Raw genomic sequence first — 23984 nt, forward strand, 5'->3', positions numbered from 1 at the left:
GCCATGATACTGGTTTTCCAGTCTTGCTGGTTCTTGGTGCCTCATCATATCTTTTTGGTTGTCTTAACCTGTTCACATTTCTGTAAATATCTTCATTAAATTTTCTTCCAGTGAATTCTTCTGAGTATGCCATTTCTTCCTGCTGATACCCTGACTCAGTCACATACCTGCTTCAGACTTGATTTTATTTTTGCGCTTGGCTTCCATGAAATAGCCCTGTATAACTATAATGGACTCCCTTTCTGCTCATACCACCTCAGATTGGGTTTTTGTTACTTAACAAAGAGGGATGTAGTTAATAAAGCTTATTGCTCAACATTTTATGGAAGTGCCTGAACAATTGAGATTGCCTTACTGCATCAGACCTGGCTTCAGCTACACAGAGGTGACCAAATAATTTGTTCCTCTGAAATGAAGTAATTAAAAAACTTATCTTAGGATAATTCAAGGGGGTGTGTGTGTGTGTGTGTGAGATTATTTATATAAACATGTATATATCGCATAGTATATATGTCTTTAAGAAAAAATCTATTTCAAATAGAAATATTCTTACTATGTGATGGTAGCACAGCTTTAGAATTTGTTACACAATTAATTTTGTTATCTTGGAAAGGGTTTTCCAGAGAGATCCTCTGTTTTGTAGTTATGGCAAGTAGGCCATAGTACCTTACCCCCTTTTATTACCTCTTCATACCTTTCAGTTCAATATATACCCTACCTACCGCCCCCCGCCCTCCATTTCAGGAAAAATAATCCATGGTAGAAATTTAGAGGGATGGTTACAAATTTTTCTTTTTTTTTTTTTGACTTGCTCTTTAAGATGGTAGGAATGAAAGCTAATTTTCTGAATGAATTTTAGTCCAGAGTTGACAGCAGTTGCCAGGTGTTCTATTTCCTGTCTTCAGATTTTGTGGTCTTCTACATGAAGAAATCTTTCTGAAGCAAGAGTAACTCATCAGTTTGTCTTCATGTAGCAGATAAGGCGAAGTTTCAGTTAGTCTAAGACATTCAGGAATTTATTTACTTAGAGGATTTAACTTGATCTTTACACCAGAAATCAGTGTGACAGTTTATACCTTGTTTCCTAGTGCCTCCAACACCTCCTCCCTCTCTTCTGCTTCCACCTTGTTCCCCTTCTGTCTTTCTCTAAAGCCATCAGAATGAGCATTTGAAAGCCTAAATTACAGCATGTCATTCCTTTGCTGTAAAGCTCACTGGGCTCTGCGCTTTGCTAATACTAGAAACTGAAGTGCGGGCAATGGCTTGCAAGACCCTACATGGTCTACCCCTATTTTTATCACTTCTTTGTCCTCACCTCCTACTACTCTACCCATCCCTCTCCCTGTTTGGGCCACTCTGTCCTCTGGCTGTTTCTTGACCATACCAAGCAAGCTCCTGCCTTGGGGGCATTTGTGTTGGCCATTGCTTTTACTTGAAAAGTTCCTCACCTAGATATATCAGCATAGCTCTCTTTCTTATCTTCCTTGAATCTATGCTCAAATCTCACCTTCTCTGTGAAGCTTACCCACTACCCAGTCCCATGCTGCTTGCCTCCCTACCTCTCTCCCTTTTCTGCTCTACGTTTTATCCCATGGCACTTATTGGTGTCCAACATTTCTAACAGACTATGTGGTGCATTTATTATTATATCAGCGTTGTCAGCGTTCTCCAGAGAAACAGAACCAATAAGATATATATAGATACACACAAGAGGAGTTGTTGCACATGGTTATGGAGGCTAAGAAATCTCATGATCTGTCCTCTGCAAGCTGAAGAACCAGGAAAGCCAGTGATATAATTCAGTCTGAGTCCAAAAGCCCAAGAAACTGGGGGCCACTGGCATAAGTTCTAGAATCTAAAGGCTCAAGAACCAGGAGCAGGATGTCTGAGGGCTGGAGAAGATGAAAATCCCAGCTTAAAAAAAAGAGTATTTTCCCTTCTGCCTTTTTGTTCTATTGGGGTGGGAGGAGGAGGGGATAGGAGTAGGGGGTGGATAAGGGAGGCCAATGGATGGATATTGCCCTCCCACATTGGTGAGGGCAGATCTTCTTTACTTAGTCTACTGATTCAAATGCTATCTGTTCCAGAAACACTCTCACAGACACACCCAGAAATAATGTTTTACTAGCTATCTGGGCATATCTTTAGCCCAGTCAAGTTGGCACATAAAATTAACCATCAAAATATCCAAGCTCCATGAGGGCAAGGATCTTTGTCTCTTTTATTTACTAAAGGATTTTAAGCAGGTAGAAGAGTACTTGGCACAAAGGAGGCACTCGAATATTTATTGAATATGAATGAATAAAAAAGCATGAATGAATTGATAGGTTGAAGTTCTATTTTAAATTATAGTTTTTGAGGCTATAAAGGTAGTCATGGAATCTCTTTCAAAATTTTAGCAGCCCTTTGGGTAGTAATCCATAAGGAGTCACCAGGAAGATTGACTTTCCATCTTCATTGGAAAAGATGTACAGTCTTTCATGGGTTATAGAAATGTCACCTTGATTGCCTACTATTATTAGACAAGGTAGCCTCAATTTACTCAACTAGGGACATTTAGTTCCTATTTCTGCATTCTACTTTCCACTAAAATTGACACACTACAGCTGCTCATATTTCTTTTGATAGAAATTCTTAGAGTGTGTATGGGGAGAAATCCTTTCCCACTTTGAACCCATGTAGTCTTTCTGCCTCAAGTGTTTCTTCTACTATAGTTTTACCTCTGCCTGAGGATGTTAGCAAACATATAGAATGTGACTTTTCCTTCATTAGGTTCATGAAAGAAAGTTTTTCTTCTGACTCAATCTTGGATCCTCCTTAGGGTGCTTGACTTTTGTGTTGACTGAGACAGAGCCCCTCCAACCCTCTTCAACCTTTCCTTCCTTGAGGAAATCATTTGTAATACTCCAGATGTATTCTTTTTCTTTCTACTGGAGAGGCTGAAGGACCCTAGGAAATAATAGCAACAGCATTTGATGCCTTTAGGTATGTGCATATCACCCAGGAATTGGGCAGTTTCAGGGACTGTTCTTAGGAAAATCGGGACAACAAATGGTACTTTTCCTCTCCTCTCTCCTCCTTCCTATCCTTAGTAAAGGATTATTGCCTAGATCTAGCATCTTCTTGAGAATTTTAATTGTCCTTGTGAACCCCGTGGCTGGTACCTTTTAATTAGAGGTTCATGGTTTACGGAGAAGTTGAGGATGCCTGCAGCACACAGGTCTCCTTTGGTGTCACTTGCCAGTTTCTTCTCTCTTGCTTCCCTCACCTCCCAATTCACTGAGGTTTACAAACCAAACGTGTCCTAATTCATCATGCTCATAGCTTTGGTTTGTGAAATCCAAAGAAGTGACTGCACTAAGAGGGCTCAGCATTTCTAATGAGATCATTAACTAATCACACAATTAAGGTGGCTGAGAAATCAGGAGTCAGGAGAGGCAGTCTGACTCTGAAGGCCTGAGAAACAGGAGACCCTGGTGTAAGTTCCAGTCTGAGGCTGAGTCCAAAGGCAGGAGAAGACTGATGTCCCAATTGAAGATAGTCAGGCAGAGAGAAAGAATCCTTTCTTACTTAGCCTTTTGTTCTATTTGGGCCTTCAGTGGGTTAGATGAGGCCTACCCACGTTGGGGAGGGCAGTCTGCTTTACTCAGTCTACTGATTCACATGTCAGCCTCATCCAGAAATAGCCTCATAGACACACCCAGAAATAATGTTTAACTGAATATCTGGGCCCCTAGCCCAGTCAAGTTTACACATAAAATTAACCACCCCTTTTTCTCCTTCCTGCAAACCCCTCATAACCACCATTCTACTTTCTGTTTCTATGAATTTGACTACTTTAGGTACCTCATATAATGGAATCATATATTATCTTTTTGTGATTGGCTTATTTTGCTTAGTATAATGTCCTCAAGTTTAATCCATGACATGGCATATGACAGGAATTCCTTCCTTTTTAAGGCAAATAATACTCCATTGTATGTATTTATCACATTTTGTTTATTCATTCATCTGCTGATGGACCTTTGGGTTGCTTCCACCTCTTGGCTATAGTGAATAGTGCTTCTGTCAACGTGGATATACAAATATCTCTTCTAGACCCTGCTTTCAGTTCTTTTGGATATACACCCAGAAGTGGGATTGTTCCATCAACTTTTATCACAGAACTTGAGTGTACTCAAGTGGGAGTCCTGTGGGATGTCCTGCATTCTAGATATACTCTTTCTTACCACCAATTTTCCCTTGGTAAGCAAGACCAATTGTCTTGGTATAGAAGAACCTTCTTTGCTCTTTGGTTTCCTGGCATGAAGAGCTCAGAAATGACCAGGTGACAGTGTCAGCTTCCATTTTTAATGGAACCATTGCTGTGTCCCATGGTGGAAGCATTTCTTCCTTGGGAATTAAGACTTAGACCAATAGAGCCCACAATTCCTGGGATGGGAAGCAGACATTTCACTGGTGGATCATTAGGTGTAATACGAGCCACTCCCATTTCCAACATTTGATTCCTGGACCTGTGATTCCTGGCTATGGGAGAAACATGCCATATATCGATTGCTGACTCAGAGCACAAACTGTATCTTGGAGGATATTATCCTTGTCCCACAAAATGTTGCCATCCAGCCAGTGCTATGAATCTTCAAAAGGCCATTATACTATTCTGTATGCCAGCTACTTCAGAGTGTTGGGAGACATAGTAAGACCAGTGAATTTTATGAAAATGAGCCAATTTCCATACTTCATTTGCTATGAAATGAGTTCCTTGGTCAGAAGCAATGCTACGTGGAATACATAATGGTGAATAAGACATTTTGTAAATTCATGGATGACAATTCAGCAGAAATATTATGGTCAGGGAAGGAAAATGTCTTTCTAGAGTGTCTACCTTAGTAAGAATGAGCATTGATTATTCCATGATGGAAATGACTTAGCATAATCAACTTGCCACAAGGTGACTGGCAGTGCCACTAGAGAGTAGTGTCATATCATGGATTCAGTGTTTGTCTTTGCTATTGGTGGATTTGGCACTTAACAGGAGTTGTAATCCTATCAGCCTTGGCGAATGGAAGTCCATGTTGCTGAGCCCATGCATCACCTCTATTCTTGCTGCCATGACTCCTGTGTTGTAGGGGCAACAAAGATGAGCAAGGACAAAGGTGGCTGGGAAAATATGCTAGCTGACATCCACAGAATACTTCATCTTGTCCTCCTGATTGTTAAGATCCTCCTCTACTTAAGTTGATCTGGGCACAGTGACCATCTGGAGAGGTCTGTCCACACACTCTTGCCCAGACCACCTTGTTACCAGTTTTCCAATAATGTTCTTTTCGAGTGCCTGACCATTAGCCAAACTGTTAGGTACTACCTCCAAATTAGTGTATATTTGTACCTTTGGTCATCTCTCATTCCAGACAAAATGATAGTTGGGTCCATTACTGCATACTGGGAGGATTTTTGCTTCACCACTGTCCTTCAAGGCCACCCTTGAGTAAGGCTGTCATGCCACAACTGTCAACTTTTGAGTAGTAGCAGCACATCATACAGAAACATCTATATAACAAGCCCATTCCGCCCCCTCCCCCCCCATTAGTCAACTGGTTTTAGGGAACTTTTCCATGGGTCCAGGGTGTAGGTTAAGAGGGAAGAAGCAATGTAACAAGAAAAGGGCCCATGGGAATCTGGATTACTTATTCATGCAACTTGCTTGTACCTTCAGGACTTGTTTGAATCCAGTTTTGTATATACCACTTTCACTTGATGATAGAGTGATATCGTGCATGCCCAAGTTCATGGGCTGGTGGATCAGACATTTTGTGATGGGCAACACAGGTCACGTGCCAAATTGGTGGGCATGAATGCAGTATCTGCTAAGGACTAGTAGCCAGTTGAAAGCTGATTTTCAAGAGAATAGTTATCTGTAGAAGATGGCTTCCTTTGTTCCAAAATCCTGAAAGTTTACACTATCATTCACCTGTAAGGATCTGCAAAACTTGGCCTGCTTAAACTCGAGCAGTCAGAATGATATCGTCAATTTGGTAGAGAACTAAGTGGAATACGGGATGTCTTCCAGAATGAAGAGTTGATCAGAATTTCTACAGACTGGATTATGCTAGAGTTGATGTAGCTCTGAGGTAGGGCCATGAAGGTAGATTGCTGGCCCTGCAAGCAGAAACTAACTGTTTTGGTGATTTTTACTAAAAGGATAGAAGAAATAGCTTCCTTCCAATTGCCAGGAAATGTATCGATTTGCTCCAGCAATGAAACTACATCTTTAACTGCAGCTGCAGTTGGAGTCCCATGTGATCATGCTTACAGTAATTCACTATCGTTCCTTAAGACCCATCTGTATGCTGCACTAGCCGGACAGATGAGTTAAATGCTGATGTGGTTGGAATCTCCACCCCTTTATACTCTTTAACAGAGGGGCTAATCTCTTCAGTCTCTCCAGGAATGTGGCCTTATTTTTGATTTACTATTTTGGTAGGTAAAAGTTTTGGTGACTTCCAATTGCTTTTTTTCTGTTTTGTTTTCCTCTGTAAATCCCTCACTCCATGGGTCAGGTAACTGCTATGGGCATTGTGCCAGTTTCTGCATTTGTCTTTTATAACAATGCATTCCAAACTGGGGGAATAACTATGTGGGTTCAGGTACCTACTGGGCCCAGTGGAGATGGACTTTAGCCAAAACTGACCTCTGTAAGCTCCTACCTAACTAGTGAACCACAATAGCATATTAGGTCTCCAGAAATTAGTGTCAGTTCCGATCCAGTGTCCAGTTATCCATGGTATATGTGAGTAACTCCCCTTCCTCAGTACGTGGTCACCCGGGTAAATGGTTGCATGTTTCTTTGAGGAAGGCTAGGAGAAAGATTTACATACAGTATAAGCTTTTGGCAGTATGTTAGGATTCCTAAAGAGGATCCATCCTCTTTATTCTAGGGACACTGGGTCTGTGAACTAGCTCAAGACTGAGAATTGGTTGAGGGCCAAGACTGTCTTTTGTGTTGATTTAACTCCTAGTTCTGGTAATTAGACCCAGAGCTTTTCTGCTTATACAGATCGGGTAACATTCAAGTAGAGTGCCTATTTTAGTCCTAGGAACACCATGATCAGTTAGCCAAAGCCAGCGGTCTCTGTGGGTAAAACCATTTTGTTTATTGCTTTGAATCCACTGCCCATTATGGTAACCATGTACATTTTGTCTCTGAAAATTAAGTGCTACCACTTGGCCTGTCACTTGAGATTCCAGCATCCCCACTGAATTCAGGGAACCCAGCTTTGTGGCACCATTTCCCACTGTTATCCATGGCTTTCCAGCTACCTGGCCTAGATGCTTACTACCAAGCCATACAGAGCTCATCGACGATTCTGAGGCTCCCCCCAACCAATACACTTCTCAAACCTTGGTAAAGGAAAGGTTTTTTGGACTCTTCCTGGGGACAGAGTAGGTGGGTGAGCAGGATTTACATGATAAATACTGTCCATATGTTAGAGAAGTTATGAGTCATTTTCCTTAAAAACTCTAGAATGGGTACCAGTGTTTGCAAGATAATGAAGATGTTTGTTTATGATCTCAGTGAATAAGACAAGTTAATATATGGAATGTAGTCCGAATTTCAAAAGTATAACTGCCAACAAAATGTTTATATTCAGTGCTTTTAGAATGCAAAAAGAATTTTCTTAGTCATCAATGTATTAAATATTTAGATTTTCTCAGGTGAAAAACCCATTTGAATGTCATTTTCTGTGTTTTATTACAATCAGCATTAAACAACAGGGTTTTTCTTTTCTTTTTTTCCTATTTGTTCTGAGGATGAACGTGACTACTCATGTTCTACAACAGAGATCTTTTTTTTAAAAAAGCTCAGTCTTTTGTTTTATAGTCTCTATTATTTCTTAATAATTGAGGTCTTGCAGGATACTGAAGTAGATAAGAGAATGGTTGACAAGGTGGAGGAAATAGACTCACCTCATTCATTACAACCTACTGTTTCTCCTGTGGAACTGTGGGGTTACTGAGGTGATAACACCATCTTGAGAAACAGTGGTTTATTTGAGTCATTTAAAAGTATTTAGTTTTTCAGATTGTCCAAAAGGGAACATTTATTTATTTATTTATTTTATTTTTATTTTTTTATGGTACGCGGGCCTCTCACTGCTGTGGCCTCACCCGTTGTGGAGCACAGGCTCCGGACGCGCAGGCTCAGCGGCCATGGCTCATGGGCCCAGCCGCTCCGCGGCATGCGGGATCTTCCCAGACCGGGGCACAAACCCGTGTCCCCTGCATCGGCGGACTCTCAACCACTGCGCCACCAGGGAAGCCCCCAAAAGGGAACATTTAAATAGAAGGTTTGGGACCTGTTCCTCTTCCTCACTCCCTCCTATGGGCTACTACTTCAAAGAAAAGATTTGCCAAGGTATATCTTGTCGAAACATACTTAAAAGTGAGAAAGAGACTGAGACAGGCAGCAGTGATGTGAAAGTGTAGGCTGACACCCATGTATAGAGACACACGTGTATAGGGACAGGGACAGAGAAACTCAGAAGATTTTTGAGTTGGCGTAATTGAAGTATAAATGACACATGCTGACACATTCTGTTCTTCATTTGGACTTTAACCTTTGAAAAGCTATTTATGACTACTGTTAAAATTTTATTTTATTTTTTTAATCTTTACTGTGAGGTTTTAGACCATCCACTGATAGGATAGCTTTAATAGTTTATTGTTTTGCGGGCAATAGTACAGTGATTAGGATATTATTAGGTTAAATAAAATTTTAGTCAGTAAGCTCCTGGGTCCTGAGCGACCCTTTCTTTTTATTTGTAAATATTTTCTTCATGTTAAGGGACCAGTAAGTATTTCTTTTTATAATGAATGTGGGTGGGACATAAGGCATACTTTGTACTTCAGCTGAACTTTCTTGTAAAAGCATTTTCAGGCAAAGAAACTTTTTTATGTAGAATATAAGATGTGCATGAGTCAGTAAGGAGAGGGCATTTTGTCTCCTTATTCCTCAACACCCATATTATGATGATTTTATTCTTCTGGATTTCTAAGAGCAAGTTTTCTCCCTTATTGTATAAGCTAAGATTTCCTGGGTGTCCTCGAATGATTTATTCATGACCTTCTTGTGTAGTAGCAGAAGAAAAGAATTATACATTACACTTTTTTTATCTTGTGCAAGAGAGCAATATTTTAAAAATATATTTGGTAAGACCTTTAATAAAAATTTTAATGAGTTCTCTCTCCAACTCACAGTCATTACAAAGAGTGTTGTCTTCTTCATTTTCACGGTTGAGAGCACTGGCTTTCCCGCCCCCCCCACCCCAACTGGGATATATGTTGTTTCCATATTACTTTTGTTTCTTTTTTTTTTTTTTGCGGTACGCGGGCCTCTCACTGTTGTGGCCTCTCCCGTTGCGGAGCGCAGGCTCCGGACACGCAGGCTCAGCGGCCATGGCTCATGGGCCTAGCCGCTCCGTGGCATGTGGGATCTTCCCGGACCAGGGCACGAACCTGCGTCCCTTGCGTCGGCAGGCGGACTCTCAACCACTGAGCCACCAGGGAAGCCCTACGTTTGGTTTTTAAGTTAATTATTATTCTTCTGTTTAAGAAAATCTAAGGTGTATCCATACTTAAGATAGTGTTTAAATTATACTTTGGTGAATGTAATAAGTTTATTAATAACATTTTGTCCAAAATTAAAATAATAATTATTACTAATACTCTGATATGAATAAAGTTGTTCTGTTATTAACCAAACATTTTTTTCCCCTTTATTCATTCTTTCTTTCCTGTATTACTGCCTTTGTCCCTCCTCTCCCCAAAGTTCCAGCAACTGAGTACTTGAAGAATGGATGAATGATCTTATGTAATTATTTGTTTACAATCTTACCTCCTCTTTTTAGACTGTAAATTCTATGAGAATAGAGACTACACCATTCTTATCTACCTCCATGTGCCTAATGCGTAGGATTAATACATAGTAGGAATGCATTAAATGCATTAAATTAGTTGAATGGATGAATCAATGAATAATAAAAAAGGTATTGTGAATGCTTCTTATCGATATTAATATTTAGATTGTAAAATATGATAGGGAGAAAATATAGGAAAATAAAAGTAATTTTAGTAAGTATGTTTTAAAATTTGCTATTTAATTTTTAACAGTTAATGAGTAGTACAATAAGCAATCAGTTCAAAGTGTTTTTTGAAACTAAACTTTTGATTATTTTGGATTACTATTTTAAACTACATTTGAGGGACTTACCTGGTGGTCCAGTGGTAAAGAATCCACTTTACAGTGCAGGGGACCAGGGTTTGATCTCTGGTCAGGCAACTAAGATCCCACATGCTGAGGGGCAGCTAAGCCCGTGTGCACAACTACTGAGCTCGCACGCCTCAACTAGAGCCCTAATGCTGCAAACTACAGAGCCCACGTGCCCTGGAGCCTGTGTGCCACAACTAGAGAAGAGAAAACCCACACGCCACAACTAGAGCGAAGCCCATGCACCACCATGAAGAGCCCGCGTTCCTTAACAAATATCCTGCATGCTGCAACTAAGACCCGATGCAGCCAAAAATGAATAAAATAAATAAATAAATAATAAATCTTTAAAAAAAATTTTAAAAATAAACTACATTTGACCATGTGATCTTGATTAGCTCACCTAACTTATGGCCTCCCTAAATTAAAATGGTTTGAGGGCATAATATGGAAATACTCATATTTTTACAATGAGTATCAGTTTTAAGGGTTTTAATTGAAACATGATGTGGCCTATGTAGATAATAGTATTTTTATTATTTATTTCAAATTGTAACTTGAGAATTTTAAGGATTGAAGAACATTATTTCCAAGCATAACAGAAGATTATGTGCTCTTGTGTTCAGAAATTGTTTAAGAAAAATAGGCCTGACTGATCAGAAACACAAGGACCAAAGTAAATGTATGTAACTCCTCCAAACAGTGTTTAGTATAGACTGTTTATTTAATTGTTGGATAACAGGTGTGTACAAATACTTTAGTTACCTTGGAAATAGGAAAAAAAAAAGAGCTTTACTACTAACTACAAGGTGGGCATAGTAAGGTACAAAGTAGCCATAAATTTGGACTTGATATATTATGAACTTAATTTGATCACTTGTTTAGAAAAGCTATTAATACTAGGCTATACAGCAGTATACTTAGGAGAATAAGATTCTACTCGGTATATCATGATGTCTTTTCAGTTATATCTAATTGTAATATCTCTGTTACTGTTTGCTTAGCTTTTGTCTCTTTGTGACTTTAATGGTATATTTTCATCCTGTATTTTTCTCTAGGCATCCACAGGGACAAAGATAAACCTCCCAGCTTCTCTGTTGTCCTTGAGAGTTTGAGGCGTACCTTGACAGATTACCAGAACAAGCTGGAAGATGCATCTAATGAGGTAACACTTGCACTGTTTGGCTCCACACACATAGCCTTCGGCCTGCAGCAGTACGTATTACTTGCTTGTTACAGAGGTCAAAAGTATTGGGAATGTTGATTTGACAGCTTCACAGATACAAAAAATAACAAGTTGTCTGTCACTGTTCTTTCTTTAAGTGTGGCCTAAAGTTGGGTCTCAGTCTCTCTTCTGTCACACTACTATTTTCAAAGTTACAAAGACTGTCACTTCTTGGTCTTCATAATTTATCTATTTTAATTTAACAAAAGAGCTATGCAACTCACTTAGTTAATATATGTTATATTTAAATGTTAATGTGTTTTTATGAAATTTGGAATAGGTATTGAAAATTCAGGGTTTGCCAGTATTTTGGCTTAGGAGTTCTACAAATTGTAGAAGTCAATAAAAAAGAAATTAGTGTGCATTCTCTAAAGGGAGTAAAGCATTAGAAGGTTTTAAAAACAAATATCTGATGTAGCTTGGAGGTTTTTAGTTTCCTGATTGAAAAAGCTCATGCTTTTATTTATCTTCTCTTTTGTATTGTTTAACTTGTGGGTTGATAATTTTCTTGGGTATTAAAATGTTTTATGAATTTGTGCTTTAAAAATTGAAGAGTTTATTTAGTTACATCTTGTTAAATTAGAGAATATGAAGTAACTACATTAAACACAATTAGTTAGCAAAGCAACAAACAATTGTTCCAACCAAAGACAATCCACATAGCATGGAATTTAGTGTTTATCCCTCTGTTTATCTGTTTCTTTTATGTAATACAAAGGCCTTGAAACCCTTATATTGCACATAAGAAGAGGCATATTTTACTTTAGTTTGCTAAGGTGAATAAAGAAGGAAAAGTGAGTCTTCTTAATGCCTCAGTAATTGTAATTGTTCAAAAGGCATAAAAGAAAGTGACCACTGAAATAATTAAATTTCTATAAAGAGCAAACATTGCTAACTCTCAGTGAGACAAGACAGCCTGTATTGTTAGTAGTTTATGAAACTCTTCTGAGGCCTAGGTCTGGAAGCTGCAGGGTAACTAGGAACATATTACCCACAGCGAATTGTTATTTGGGAGGATGAATGTCACATGATCCTCAGCACAGTTGAAAAGTCGACTCAGCAGGCTTTGGCTTAGTAATGCGCTTTGTTGTGAACCAGTGCCAGAGACAGCAGTGGGGAGACCAAGGGGTGGCTGCAAAGAAAGCAAAAAGAGCAGTCTGACAGAAAGAAGAATGAACTGTCAAAGAAAATAAATCACAAGCGGAGCAGGACCAACTGATGACCTGCCACAAGCCTTCCCAGTAGGACAGCATGTGACCGACCCTGAAGTTGTCATATGGACTGAGAGACCAGTGAATATTCTCGTGATGTAGAAAGAACAGTCTTCTGGTCTGTCCTTTTTTCTTTCTGTATAGATACCATTGCTTCTGGCATTTTGGTCCAGTAGGATTTTAAGAATAAAGTTGTATTTGTTTACAGTAAGAATGAAATCCTTTATCCAGATATCTAGTAAAAACACAATAACATTACCGACATTTTAAGCTTGAATGCTTTCTTTTCTTTTTAGTCATGTGAACTTGGGACAGAAATTACATAGTTAAGCAAAAGAGATAATTTTTTTAAGTCTCTGAATTACTATAAAAAATTTGTATTTAAGTAATTGCATAAAAAACATTTAAAGATTAGCTTTTGAGTTACCCACCGTTGAAAAATATTTTAAAAGTTTACTTACATTTTCTTTCATCAGCTAAGCAACATGAATCATGCTAAGGAAAAGACATCTAATGAACTTGAGTCTACCAAACAGAAGGTAGAGTCTCATGCTAAAAATATAAAGGTATTGTGATTTAGAATAACTTTTTCCTTTTTTATTAAGAAACAAATATAATTATTTAGGGAATTTTTTGTTTTAGGGAATATTTTAAAGTAGAGATATCTGAAAATGTATCTTCCTATATTTGACTAAGTATGTTTAGATACAATTAAAAACTTTTTTTGTTGTTGGTCAAAGTAAGAAGAATGTTTTTCATTAAAAAAATAAAACTTGATTGGAAATTGTTTTGGTTAAAGGAAAAATTCATTTCCCAGATTTAATTATAATTCCATAGATTCAAAAAATGATTTAAGATTTGATATCCAGCCTTAGATACACATTCAGCATATTTTACATAGCACATCAGTATTTGGGGTCAGTTTTCATCATTTTGGGGTGGAGCCATTGTTTTTAGTACATCATGCCTAATAGTGGGCTGTGACCACACCTGGCTAAGGTCTAGGGCAACAGTTTATTTTATTTTCTGTGCTGGTCTTATGTACTACATCTTTGCAAAATTGTACTAGTCCAACGTTCAGAGTTGGGATTTTTTGGTGTTGGTTCATGTCGTTTGTCACGGACATACTTGAGTAGAATTTGTTAAGGGTAAGGAGTAAATAGTTCAGCAGAATTTTATGTCACATATTTGAGATTTCTATTGGTATTTGGAATGTCATTGGGAAGTAAATGTTCTTATAGTAAATGTAAGAGATTTATTTTTAAAATGTAATTTACAAGTTTTAAAAATTTTTTGGGCTACCAAGTTATATTCTTATAATGAGTTGAAAGGAAAACTCTCAAAGAGCTTTTTGGAGTAAGTAATTAACATTTTATATTTAAATGTTATCATCTTGATACAGTCTCTTTATTTGGTGTCTCCAACAGTACCTTCAGGATAAATTGGCTGATGTCAATAAAGAGTTAAGTCATTTACGCACTAAATGTGCAGACAGAGAGGCTCAAATAAGCACTTTAAAAGTGGAACTACAAAATGTGCTGCACTGTTGGGAGAAAGAAAAGGCGCGAGCAGCCCAATCTGAAAGTGAGCTGCAGAAGCTTTCCCAGACTTTCCATACGGATACCGAGGTATTACCTGAGACAAGATGACTGTCAGGAAAGGCCTTGCACTAATCTCAGTTTTAGAAGTTTACATCTGTCAAGTGTCTGTTTTTATTCTTATTTGATTTAATTCAAAAAATTCTTCTGAGCTATTTTGAAATGTTCATGCCAGCTGCAAAATCAGTCATTCCATTACTCTTGTATGATCCTATTTTGCAAAAGAAATAAAGTAGTTGAACCCTTTCATCATTTGTACAAGTAATTTTCGCTATTAGAACATCCTATCCCAAGTAGCTATGCTCCTAACAGTCCTGTTTGCCAATGACAAAATTATTTTTTATTTCAGTAGTTTAGTAGCCTGCCATGGTGGAAAGAATCTTTTTTGTAATCAGAAAGAACTGACATGGATAGAGGTACTTTTATTTACAAACTGTGAATATGGACAAGCCACATAGCTTGGTCTCTCCACATCTTTGTTTCCTTATTTGCAAAACAGGAATAATATCTACTTTAATAGACAGTCACCTTACTCTTTATAATTGTAGAATATTAAACAAAATTTAGAAAAATACAAGTCCCACAAAGTTAAAAGTTTATTTGGATGCCCTTGAGAGTTACCGATCTGTGTTAATTTATTAATGGCTTCTTAAAATATTATGACAAACTTTTATATAACTGTATGAGCCTGTGTGAGTAGAATTGTTATCTTATATTTTCTTTTACCCATGGGAGGTAGAGCTAGTCTAGCTAGTGTGGAACTAGTTTATCTGAGTCGTCCTGCATATTGAGTTCATTACTCCAACAAATACGAACATGAATGCCAAGAGAGTAAAAAGGAAACATTCTTTCCACTCTTCTTACAGTCTGGGATTTAAATTGTGTCCACATGAAGGGGCTGGAATTGTTCTACACATCAGATAATGATTAAAGTAAAGGAAACTAGAAGCCTGACTGTATTGTAAAGTCAGCATGTCTACAGCATTGTGGTTGGGTTCAACATGTGTGAATTGATTTTGGATCTTGAGATTCTCTTTTCACGCCAAATGGATGATTATCATGCACGGTTCATCACAGCCCAAGCGAAAAGGACATGATGGCAACACAATGAATTACCCTTTCGGAAGAACTCGATCACTTGGCAAAATGTGGAGAGGAACGATTTTTAGTGCCTGAATATTCTGTTTGGTTAGTTATATTTAATAAGATTTTTAGACATCTCAACTTGGTTGAAAATACAAAAGACATCTTTAATTGCTTAAAAAAGAAAAAGACATAGCATATTTGTGAAGACTCTTCTGATATCCTAACTCAAGTTTGTGGATATAACTACGTATTCAAATTTTTTGGTTTTTAAATTGTTACATTTGGAAAAAAACTAAGGTGACATACAGGGAGAATTAAAGATGCACAATTTTATATATATTGGAAAACTTTCACCACAATTTCTAACTATAAAACCTTTACATATACTACATTCAGTTTTTCTTATCTGGAAGATTAGAATTCCTATTTTTTCCTCTTAAATTTTCTTCTTTTAAAAGTTTTCCTGCTGATCTGTTAAAAAATCTTGAGGGAACTTATTTTATCTACATAAAATACTCATTTTGCAGCCTCACAATTACCTTGTCTTGAGTTCCATTCTTTGACTTTATAGATGAAATGCCTTATAAAGAGAGCCATTTAGCATTTTAGTAAGTAAACTCTCCTTGTGTGTTCAAGATGGGATCAGCTTTTTACTGAATTTGCAGTATAGAGTTTCTAGGCCATTAAACAATGGATGGTTTAACTATGACAATGGCAATATAATTTTAAAGGATTTTTTTAAACATATTTTTAATTAGACAGTTTTAGAAGTATATCTTGGGCAGCTATGCCCATTTTTTGGACTGTTAACTTTGTAATATTTAAACACCTACAAATGCCCAGTGTGCCAAATACGGTATGAACTTCTAAGTGGGGAAGAAAAATGAGCCCATCTTCCATCTCTTTCATATCACTGTCTGCTTTGCCTAGGGGGCTTGGGATAGATTTCCTGTAAGTGGTAAGTAAACTGGAATCTCTGGAGGAGGAGGAAAGCTGAATACTTGTGTCCACGTAAAGTACAGATATTGGTATAACTTTCTCTTCAACAGAGCTGGGTAACGCTCTTCTCTTTATATTGGTTTTTTAACTTAAATAACATCTTTTTTGGTAAATGTAAATATGAAATTATAGAATTACCATACTAAGTTCCAGTTAGAAGGGCTTAGAAACAACTAGTCCAGATACCTCATGTTACAGCTGGGGAAGGTGAGGTCTGAACAGACACTTACTCAGATCACGTCCTTAGCAGTAGCAGAGCTGGTGTCAGAACCCGGGTCTTCTGGCTTCCAGACTTGAGATTTCGGTTTTGAAAATAAATGTAAGCAATTTCAAGTTTCTGCCTGATGCTTAATTTTGAATGTAAAAAAAGTCACCAAAATGGCAATATTCTGATACTTGAGTATCTTCATTTCTTTCCAGGATTTTTGAAATAAATTCTTCACCATGTATCTTATGTGTTTTACTTCTTACGGTGTTTATATACTGGATTTAATTTCTTTTTTTCTTGTAGGAGAAGCTAACCTTCCTTCATACCTTGTATCAGCACTTGATAGCAGGCTCTGTGCTCATAAAACAACCAGAAGGCATGCTGGATAAATTCTCTTGGTCTGAGCTTTGTGCAGTTTTGCAGGAGAATGTTGATGCCCTGATCGTAGACCTCAACAGGGCTAATGAGAAGGTAACTGTCCTCAGGCACCAGATACCTCTATTAAATTCAGTGACATTTGTCCACATCACAGTATCATTAAGAGGGGCTGACATTCATCTTATTTCAAAAAGAATTTGGGTGTTAATAATTCAATACCATTAATTATGGCTTGTCTACAACTCAGTTTGATGCCATTGCTATGGGCATGTAAATGTGACTGAAGTCTGTATGAAGTCTCTGAGCTCCACTTTCTGTTCAGGACATGCTAATACTGCTAGCCAGTGTTAGCCACAGGGACCTAATTAAAAGAAAATAAATTAATCTTACTGATGAAGCAATTCAAAGAACTTAGTCATTTACATTAATAAACCAACACTTTATGTTAGCATAAAATAGAAACAAGATACAGTTATTCAAAACATGATCTTAAAATTCTTTGCTCAGGAAATAATGAGGTGTTACTTTAAAAGCACTTAAAATTTAAAACTTATGTTTATGATATTTCTTGTAATATAACAAACTGTATATTGCAAAACCCATTCAGTGCTTTAGAATGTAAGAAGAATATATTGTAGGAGAAAACAGTAGACTATTATGGTGCCTTTATCATTCACAAACCTAGGAATTCAGTCTTTCCAAAAAAAAATTTAAAAACCTCATTTTGGTTATTGAAAATGAAAGTGGCTTAGCAGTCCAATGTATTCCTCCATTTAAGGTATTGATTCTTATCCCAGGTCTATTGAACTAGTCAGAACTATATTTATGTGATCTAGTTTCCAGATCTTAGTTGCAGTGACATTTGCTCTTAAGGGACACAGAGAGAAAAACTGTTCCCTGAGTTTTTTTTTCATTACTTCTGTTGAAGTAATCAGCATCTCGGTCCAGTTTTAGAGTAAGAGCATTTTGTCTTGGTCCGATTGGCGAACAATCATAGGCACTGAGAAGTAGGATTGAGGAAATGAGGGAATAAATTGTGAGAAGTGGAGATGCTGTTCTTGATTGTGACTATGTGTATAACGGATTTGAAAAGTACTGATAATGAAAATGAGTACATGTTTTAATCCTCTGAGATGGTATTGTGTTTCAATAGTTTTCCCTAGTTTCAAACATCATTAATTGTCATACACATTAGATGATGAGGATTTTCTCTCCAGTGTTTTGAATGTGAAATAAAAAATGGTCGGAACATTCTTCTTTGTTATATGTAAAATGTTTGTAGATTTGTAAATCTCATTTAAATACTCCTTTCCCATTGAGGTATCTGAACAGTTTGAGCTTTGCTTCTAGAGGTTAAAATATTCTTCTTAATTTTCTCAGTAAAATTGATTATAGAATAAGTAACTTTATTAGAGAAAAAGAATAGATGTCATCTATACATGCAATTCACAGATTTTCTGCTAAAATATAATTTTGTTCTACTAATTCCTGTTTCTTAATTTTTTTTTCATTTTAACTTAAAATTTTTATATGATCTTAAGGAATAAAATGTAGTAGAAAATTCTGGAATAGCTTTTGGGGGAGATGATACAAGGGACTTGTTTGTGAGCCTATCTTATTTGTTGCATTTCCCCATTTAGATAAGTCATCTAGAGTATATCTGTAAAAACAAGTCTGATACGATGAGAGAGCTTCAGCAAACCCAGGAAGACACCTTTAACAAAGTGACAGAGCAGATCAAAGCCCAGGAGAGCTGCTGGCACAAGCAAAAGAAGGAACTGGAGCTGCAGTACTCCGAACTCCTCCTGGAGGTACAGAAGAGGGCACAGGTATGCTACTTACACAAAGAGCTTTAAAATGGAATGCTCAGTCTTTTACTTACAAGTGTTTTCTTTCAGTACCCATGGCAAGTCAGTTACAACTTTGGAGAACCACACAGAACTTGCTTGTTAGGTACACATACACGTGATCATGCAAACACACACGCACACACAAATGGGCCTGTGTGCACTCTGGCGTATTACGGATTGTCTTTTATTTAAGTTTGGAAGTAGATGGGTTTCTGGTTAAAACATCCTAGAATATGTGGATCAATTAAATACTAAAATTGTATTTCCCTTATTTTATTTTATTTTATTATTATTATTTTTTGCGGTACGTGGGCCTCTCACTGCCGTGGCCTCTCCCGTTGCGGAGCACAGGCTCCGGACGCACAGGCTCAGCGGCCATGGCTCACGGGCCCAGCCGCTCCGCGGCATGTGGGATCTTCCCGGACCAGGGCACGAACCCCTGTCCCCTGCATCGGCAGGCGGACTCTCAACCACTGTGCTACCAGGGAAACCCCTGTTTCCCTTATTTTAGAAATAAAGGTTAAGAAACTTTGGTAAAATATTGTCTGTTTTAGTGTAGATATCCTTTGATCCAGCTTATTCCATTCGTGGGGGTTTCTATGTGAACCATCATTTTAATTCATGTGGGGTTGAAATTTGTCATACCTCCTAACATTGTTGAAGGACTAGAGTTGTAGATGTAGACCCTATAGCAAACTATTGTCTGTGAGATATAATATGTCCCCTATGTTGGATTCGATTGAGAACAGAAATTATGGGTAGTTAACAGAACCATATTTTTTTCCAGTACAAAATATTGTCAACATAGTTTATATGGTTAACTGTCATCCCTGCCCAATGAGGAATAACAAAGATAGTGTGTACTTTTTTGTGTATTGAATTTAATAATAGGTCACTTGTTCTCAAGATAAGATACTTAGAAACCAGAAGGCTGTATATTTTTCCCATACTTGATTCAGTATATATCTTCTTTATTTGATCCACTCATGTTTATCTTGGCAAGTCTAATTAAAAAAGGAAACCGCATCTTATTTTACTTTATTTTTATTTATTTATTTATTTTGTCGTTCACTTTAAATTTCTTTTCCTTTTTCTTTTGAATTTTATTTATTTTTTATACAGCAGGTTCTTATTGGTTATCTGTTTTATACATATTAGTATATACATGTCAATCCCAATCTCCCAATTCATCCACCACCATCATGCCTCCCCACCACCCACTGTACCCCCTTGGTTTCCGTACGTCTGTTCTCTGCATCGGTGTCTCTATTTCTGCTTTGCAAACCGGTTCATCTTTGCCATTTTTCTAGATTCCACATATATGCGTTAATATACAATATTTGTTTTTCTCTTTCTGACTTACTTCACTCTGTATGACAGTCTCTAGGTCCATCCACGTCTCCGCAAATGACCCAATTTTGTTCCATTTTTATGGCGGAGAAATATTCCATTGTATACGTGTACCACATCTTCTTTATCCATTTGTCTGTTGATGTCATTTAGGTTGCTTCCATGACCTGGCTATTGTAAATAGTGCTGCAATGAGCACAGGTGCATGTGTCTTTTTTTTTCTTTTTGTTTGTTTGTTTTTTTGCAGTACGCGGGCCCCTCACTGCTGTGGCCTCTCCCGTTGCGGAGCACAGGCTCCGGACACGCAGGCTCAGTGGCCATGGCTCATGGGCCCAGCCACTCCGCGGCACGTGGGATCTTCCCGGACCGGGGCACGAGCCCGTGTCCCCTGCATCGGCAGGCGGACTCTCAACCGCTGCGCCACCAGGGAAGCCCTGCATGTGTCTTTTTGAATTATGGTTTTCTCAGGGTATACACCCAGTAGTGGGATTGCTGGGTCATAAGGTAATTCTATTTTTAGTTTTTTAAGGAACCTCCATACTGTTCTTCATAGTGGCTGTATCATTTACATTCCCACCAACAGTGCAGGAGGGTTCCCTTTTCACCACACCCTCTCCAGCATTTATTGTTTGTAGATTTTTTGATGATGGCCATTCTAACTGGTGTGAGGTGATACCTCACTGTAGTTTTGATTTGCATTTCTCTAATGATTAGTGTTGTTGAGCAGCTTTTCATGTGCTTCTCGGCCATCTGTATGTCTTCTTTGGAGAAATGTCTATATAGGTCTCCTGCCTATTTTTTAATGGGGTTGTTTGTTCTTTTAATATTGAGCTGCATGAGCTGTTTATATATTTTGGAGATTAATCCTTTGTTGACTCGTTTGCAAATATTTTCTCCCATTCTGAGGGTTGTCTTTTCGTCTTGTTTATCATTTCCTTTGCTGTGCAAAAGCTCGTTAAGTTTCATTAGGTCCCATTTGTTTATTTTTGTTTTTACTTCTAGGAGGTGGGTCAAAAAAGGTCTTGCTGTGATTTATGTGAAACAGTGTTCTTCCTATATTTTCCTCTAAGAGTTTCATAGTGTCCGGGCTTATATTTAGGTCTCTAATCCATTTTGAGTTTATTTTTGTGTATGGTGTTAGGGAGTGTTCTAATTTCATTCTTTTACATGTAGCTGTCCAGTTTTCCCAGCATCACTTATTGAAGAGGCTATCTTTTCTCCATTGTATACCCTTGCCTCCTTTGTCATAGGTCAATGTTTAATTGACCATAGGTGTGTGGGTTTATCTCTGAGCTTTCTATCCTGTTCCATTGATCTATTTTTCTGTTTTTGTGCCAGTACTATATTGTCTTCATGACTGTAGCTTTGTAGTATAGTCTGAAGTCAGGGATTCTGATTACTCCAGCTCCGTTTTTTTCCCTCAAGACTGCTTTGGCTATTCGGGGTCTTTTCAGTCTCCATACAAATTTGAAGATTCTTTGTTCTAGTTCTGTAAAAAATGCCATTGGTAATTTGATAGGGATTGCTTTGAATCTGTAGATAGCTCTGGTTAGTATAGTCATTTTCACAGTGTTCATTCTTCCAATCCAAGAACATGGTATATCTCTCCATCTGTTTGTGTCATCTTTGATTTCTTTCATCAGTGTCTTATAGTTTTCTGAGTACAGGTCTTTTACCTCTTCAGGTAGGTTTATTCCTAGGTATTTTATTCTTTTGTTGCAATGGTGAATGGGAGTGTTTCTTTAATTTCTCTTTCTGATCTTTCGTTGTTAGTGTATAGGAAGGCAAGAGATTTCTGTGCATTAAATTTGTATCCTGGAATCTTACCAAATTCATTGATTAGTTTTAGTAGTTTTCTGGTGGCATTTTTAGGGTTCTCTATGTATAGGATCATGTCATCTGCAAACAGTGACAGTTTTACTACTTTTCTGATTTAGATTCCTTTTATTTCTTTTTCTTCTCTGAATGCTGTGGCTAGAACTTCCAAAACTATGTTGAATAATAGTGGTGAAAGTGGGCCACCTTGTCTTTTTCCTGTTATTAGAGGAAATGCTTTCAGTTTTTCACCATTGAGAATGATGTTTGCTGTGGGTTGTCATATATGGCCTTTATTATGTTGAGGTAGGTTCCCTCTATGCCCACTTTCCAGAGACTGTTTATCATAAATTGGTGTTGAATTTTTTCAAAAGCTTTTTCTGCATCTATTGAGATGATCATATGGTTTTTATTCTTCAATTTGTTAATATGGTTTACCACTTAGATTGATTTGAGTATATAGAAGAATACTTGCATCCCTGGGTTAAATCCCACTTGATCATGGTGTATGATCCTTTTAATGTGTTGTTGGATTCTGTTTGCTAGTATTTTGTTGAGGATTTTTGCATCTATATTCATCAGTGTTATTGGTCTGTAATTTTCTTATTTTGTGACATCTTTGTCTAGTTTTGGTATTAGGGTTATGGTGGCCTAATAGAATGAGTTTGTGAGTGTTCCTTCCTCTGCAATTATTTGGAAGAGTTTGAGAAGGACAGGTGTTAGCTCTTCTCTAAATGTTTGATAGAATTCACCTGTGAAGCCATCTGGTCCTGGATTTTTAATCACAGTTTTAATTTCATTACTTGTGATTGGTCTGTTCATATTTTCTATTTCTTCCTGGTTCAGTCTTGGAAGGTGATACCTTTCCAAGAATTTGTTCATTTCTTCCAGGTTGTCCATTTTACTGGCATAGAGTTGCTTGTAGTAGTCTCTTAGGATGCTTTGTATTTCTGCACTGTCTGTTGTAACTTCTTCTTCATTTCTCATTTTATTGATTTGAGTCCTCTCCCTCTTTTTCTTGATGAGTCTGGCCAATGGTTTATCAATTTCATTTATCTTCTCAAAGAACCAGCTTTTAGTTTTATTGATCTTTGCTATTGTTTTCTTTGTTTCTATTTCATTTATTTCTGCTCTGATCTTTATGATTTCTTTCCTTCTGCTAACTTTGGGTTTTGTTTGTTCTTCTTTCTTTAGTTCCTTTGGGTGTAAGCTTAGATTATTTATTTGAGATTTTTCTTGTTTCTTGAGGAAGGAATGTATTGCTATAAACTTCCCTCTTAGAACTGCTTTTGCTGCATCCCATAGGTTTTGGATTGTCATGTTTTCATTGTCATTTGTCTCTAGGTTTTGTTTTTTTTTTTTGCGGTACGTGGGCCTCTCACTGCTGTGGCCTCTCCTGTCGCGGAGCACAGGCTCCGGATGTGGAGGCTCAGCGGCCATGGCTCACGGACCCAGCCGCTCCGCGGCATGTGGGATCCTCCCGGACCGGGGCATGAACCCACGTCCCCTGCATTGGCAGGCGGATTCTCAACCACTGCACCACCAGGGAAGCCCTCTAGGTATTTTTTGATTTCCTCTTTGATTTATTCAGTGATCTCTTGGTTGTTTACCTTCCATGTGTTTGTGTTTTTTACGTTTTTTCCCCTGTAATTAATTTCTAATCTTATAGCGTTGTGTTCAGAAAAGATGCTTCATATGATTTCCATTTTCTTAAATTTACCGAGGGTTTTTTTGTGACCCAAGTTGTGATCTGTCCTGGAGAATGTTCCATGTGCACTTGAGAAGAAAGTGTATTGTGCCACTTTTGGGTGGAATGTCTTATAAATATCAATTAAATCTATCTGGTCTATTGTGTCATTTAAAGCTTGTGTTTCCTTATTTATTTTCTGTCTGGATGATCTGTCCATTGGTGTAATTGAGGTCTAAAGTCCCCCACTATTATTTTGTTCCTGTTGATATCCTCTTTTATAGCTGTTAGCGTTTGCCTTATGTATTGA

At 37.7% G+C, this 23984-nt stretch overlaps 1 protein-coding gene across 10 annotated transcripts in view; it reads left to right on the plus strand.

The window, feature by feature from the left end:
- Nucleotides 1–23984, plus strand: part of CCDC171 (coiled-coil domain containing 171) — a 358867-nt gene that overhangs the window by 119719 nt on the left and 215164 nt on the right. For 9 of the 10 annotated variants that reach the window (XM_067744432.1, XM_067744430.1, XM_067744438.1 and 6 more), the window contains 5 exons: nt 11326–11432; nt 13180–13269; nt 14131–14331; nt 16898–17065; nt 18613–18801. In XM_067744432.1, coding sequence (XP_067600533.1) covers nt 11326–11432; nt 13180–13269; nt 14131–14331; nt 16898–17065; nt 18613–18801 — 755 coding nt within the window. The remainder of the gene's footprint in view (nt 1–11325; nt 11433–13179; nt 13270–14130; nt 14332–16897; nt 17066–18612; nt 18802–23984) is intronic. The other variant, XM_067744434.1, reaches the window with a different exon arrangement.

The sequence above is a fragment of the Pseudorca crassidens genome, chromosome 7, assembly GCF_039906515.1.
Source record: "Pseudorca crassidens isolate mPseCra1 chromosome 7, mPseCra1.hap1, whole genome shotgun sequence".
Lineage (NCBI taxonomy): Eukaryota > Metazoa > Chordata > Mammalia > Artiodactyla > Delphinidae > Pseudorca > Pseudorca crassidens.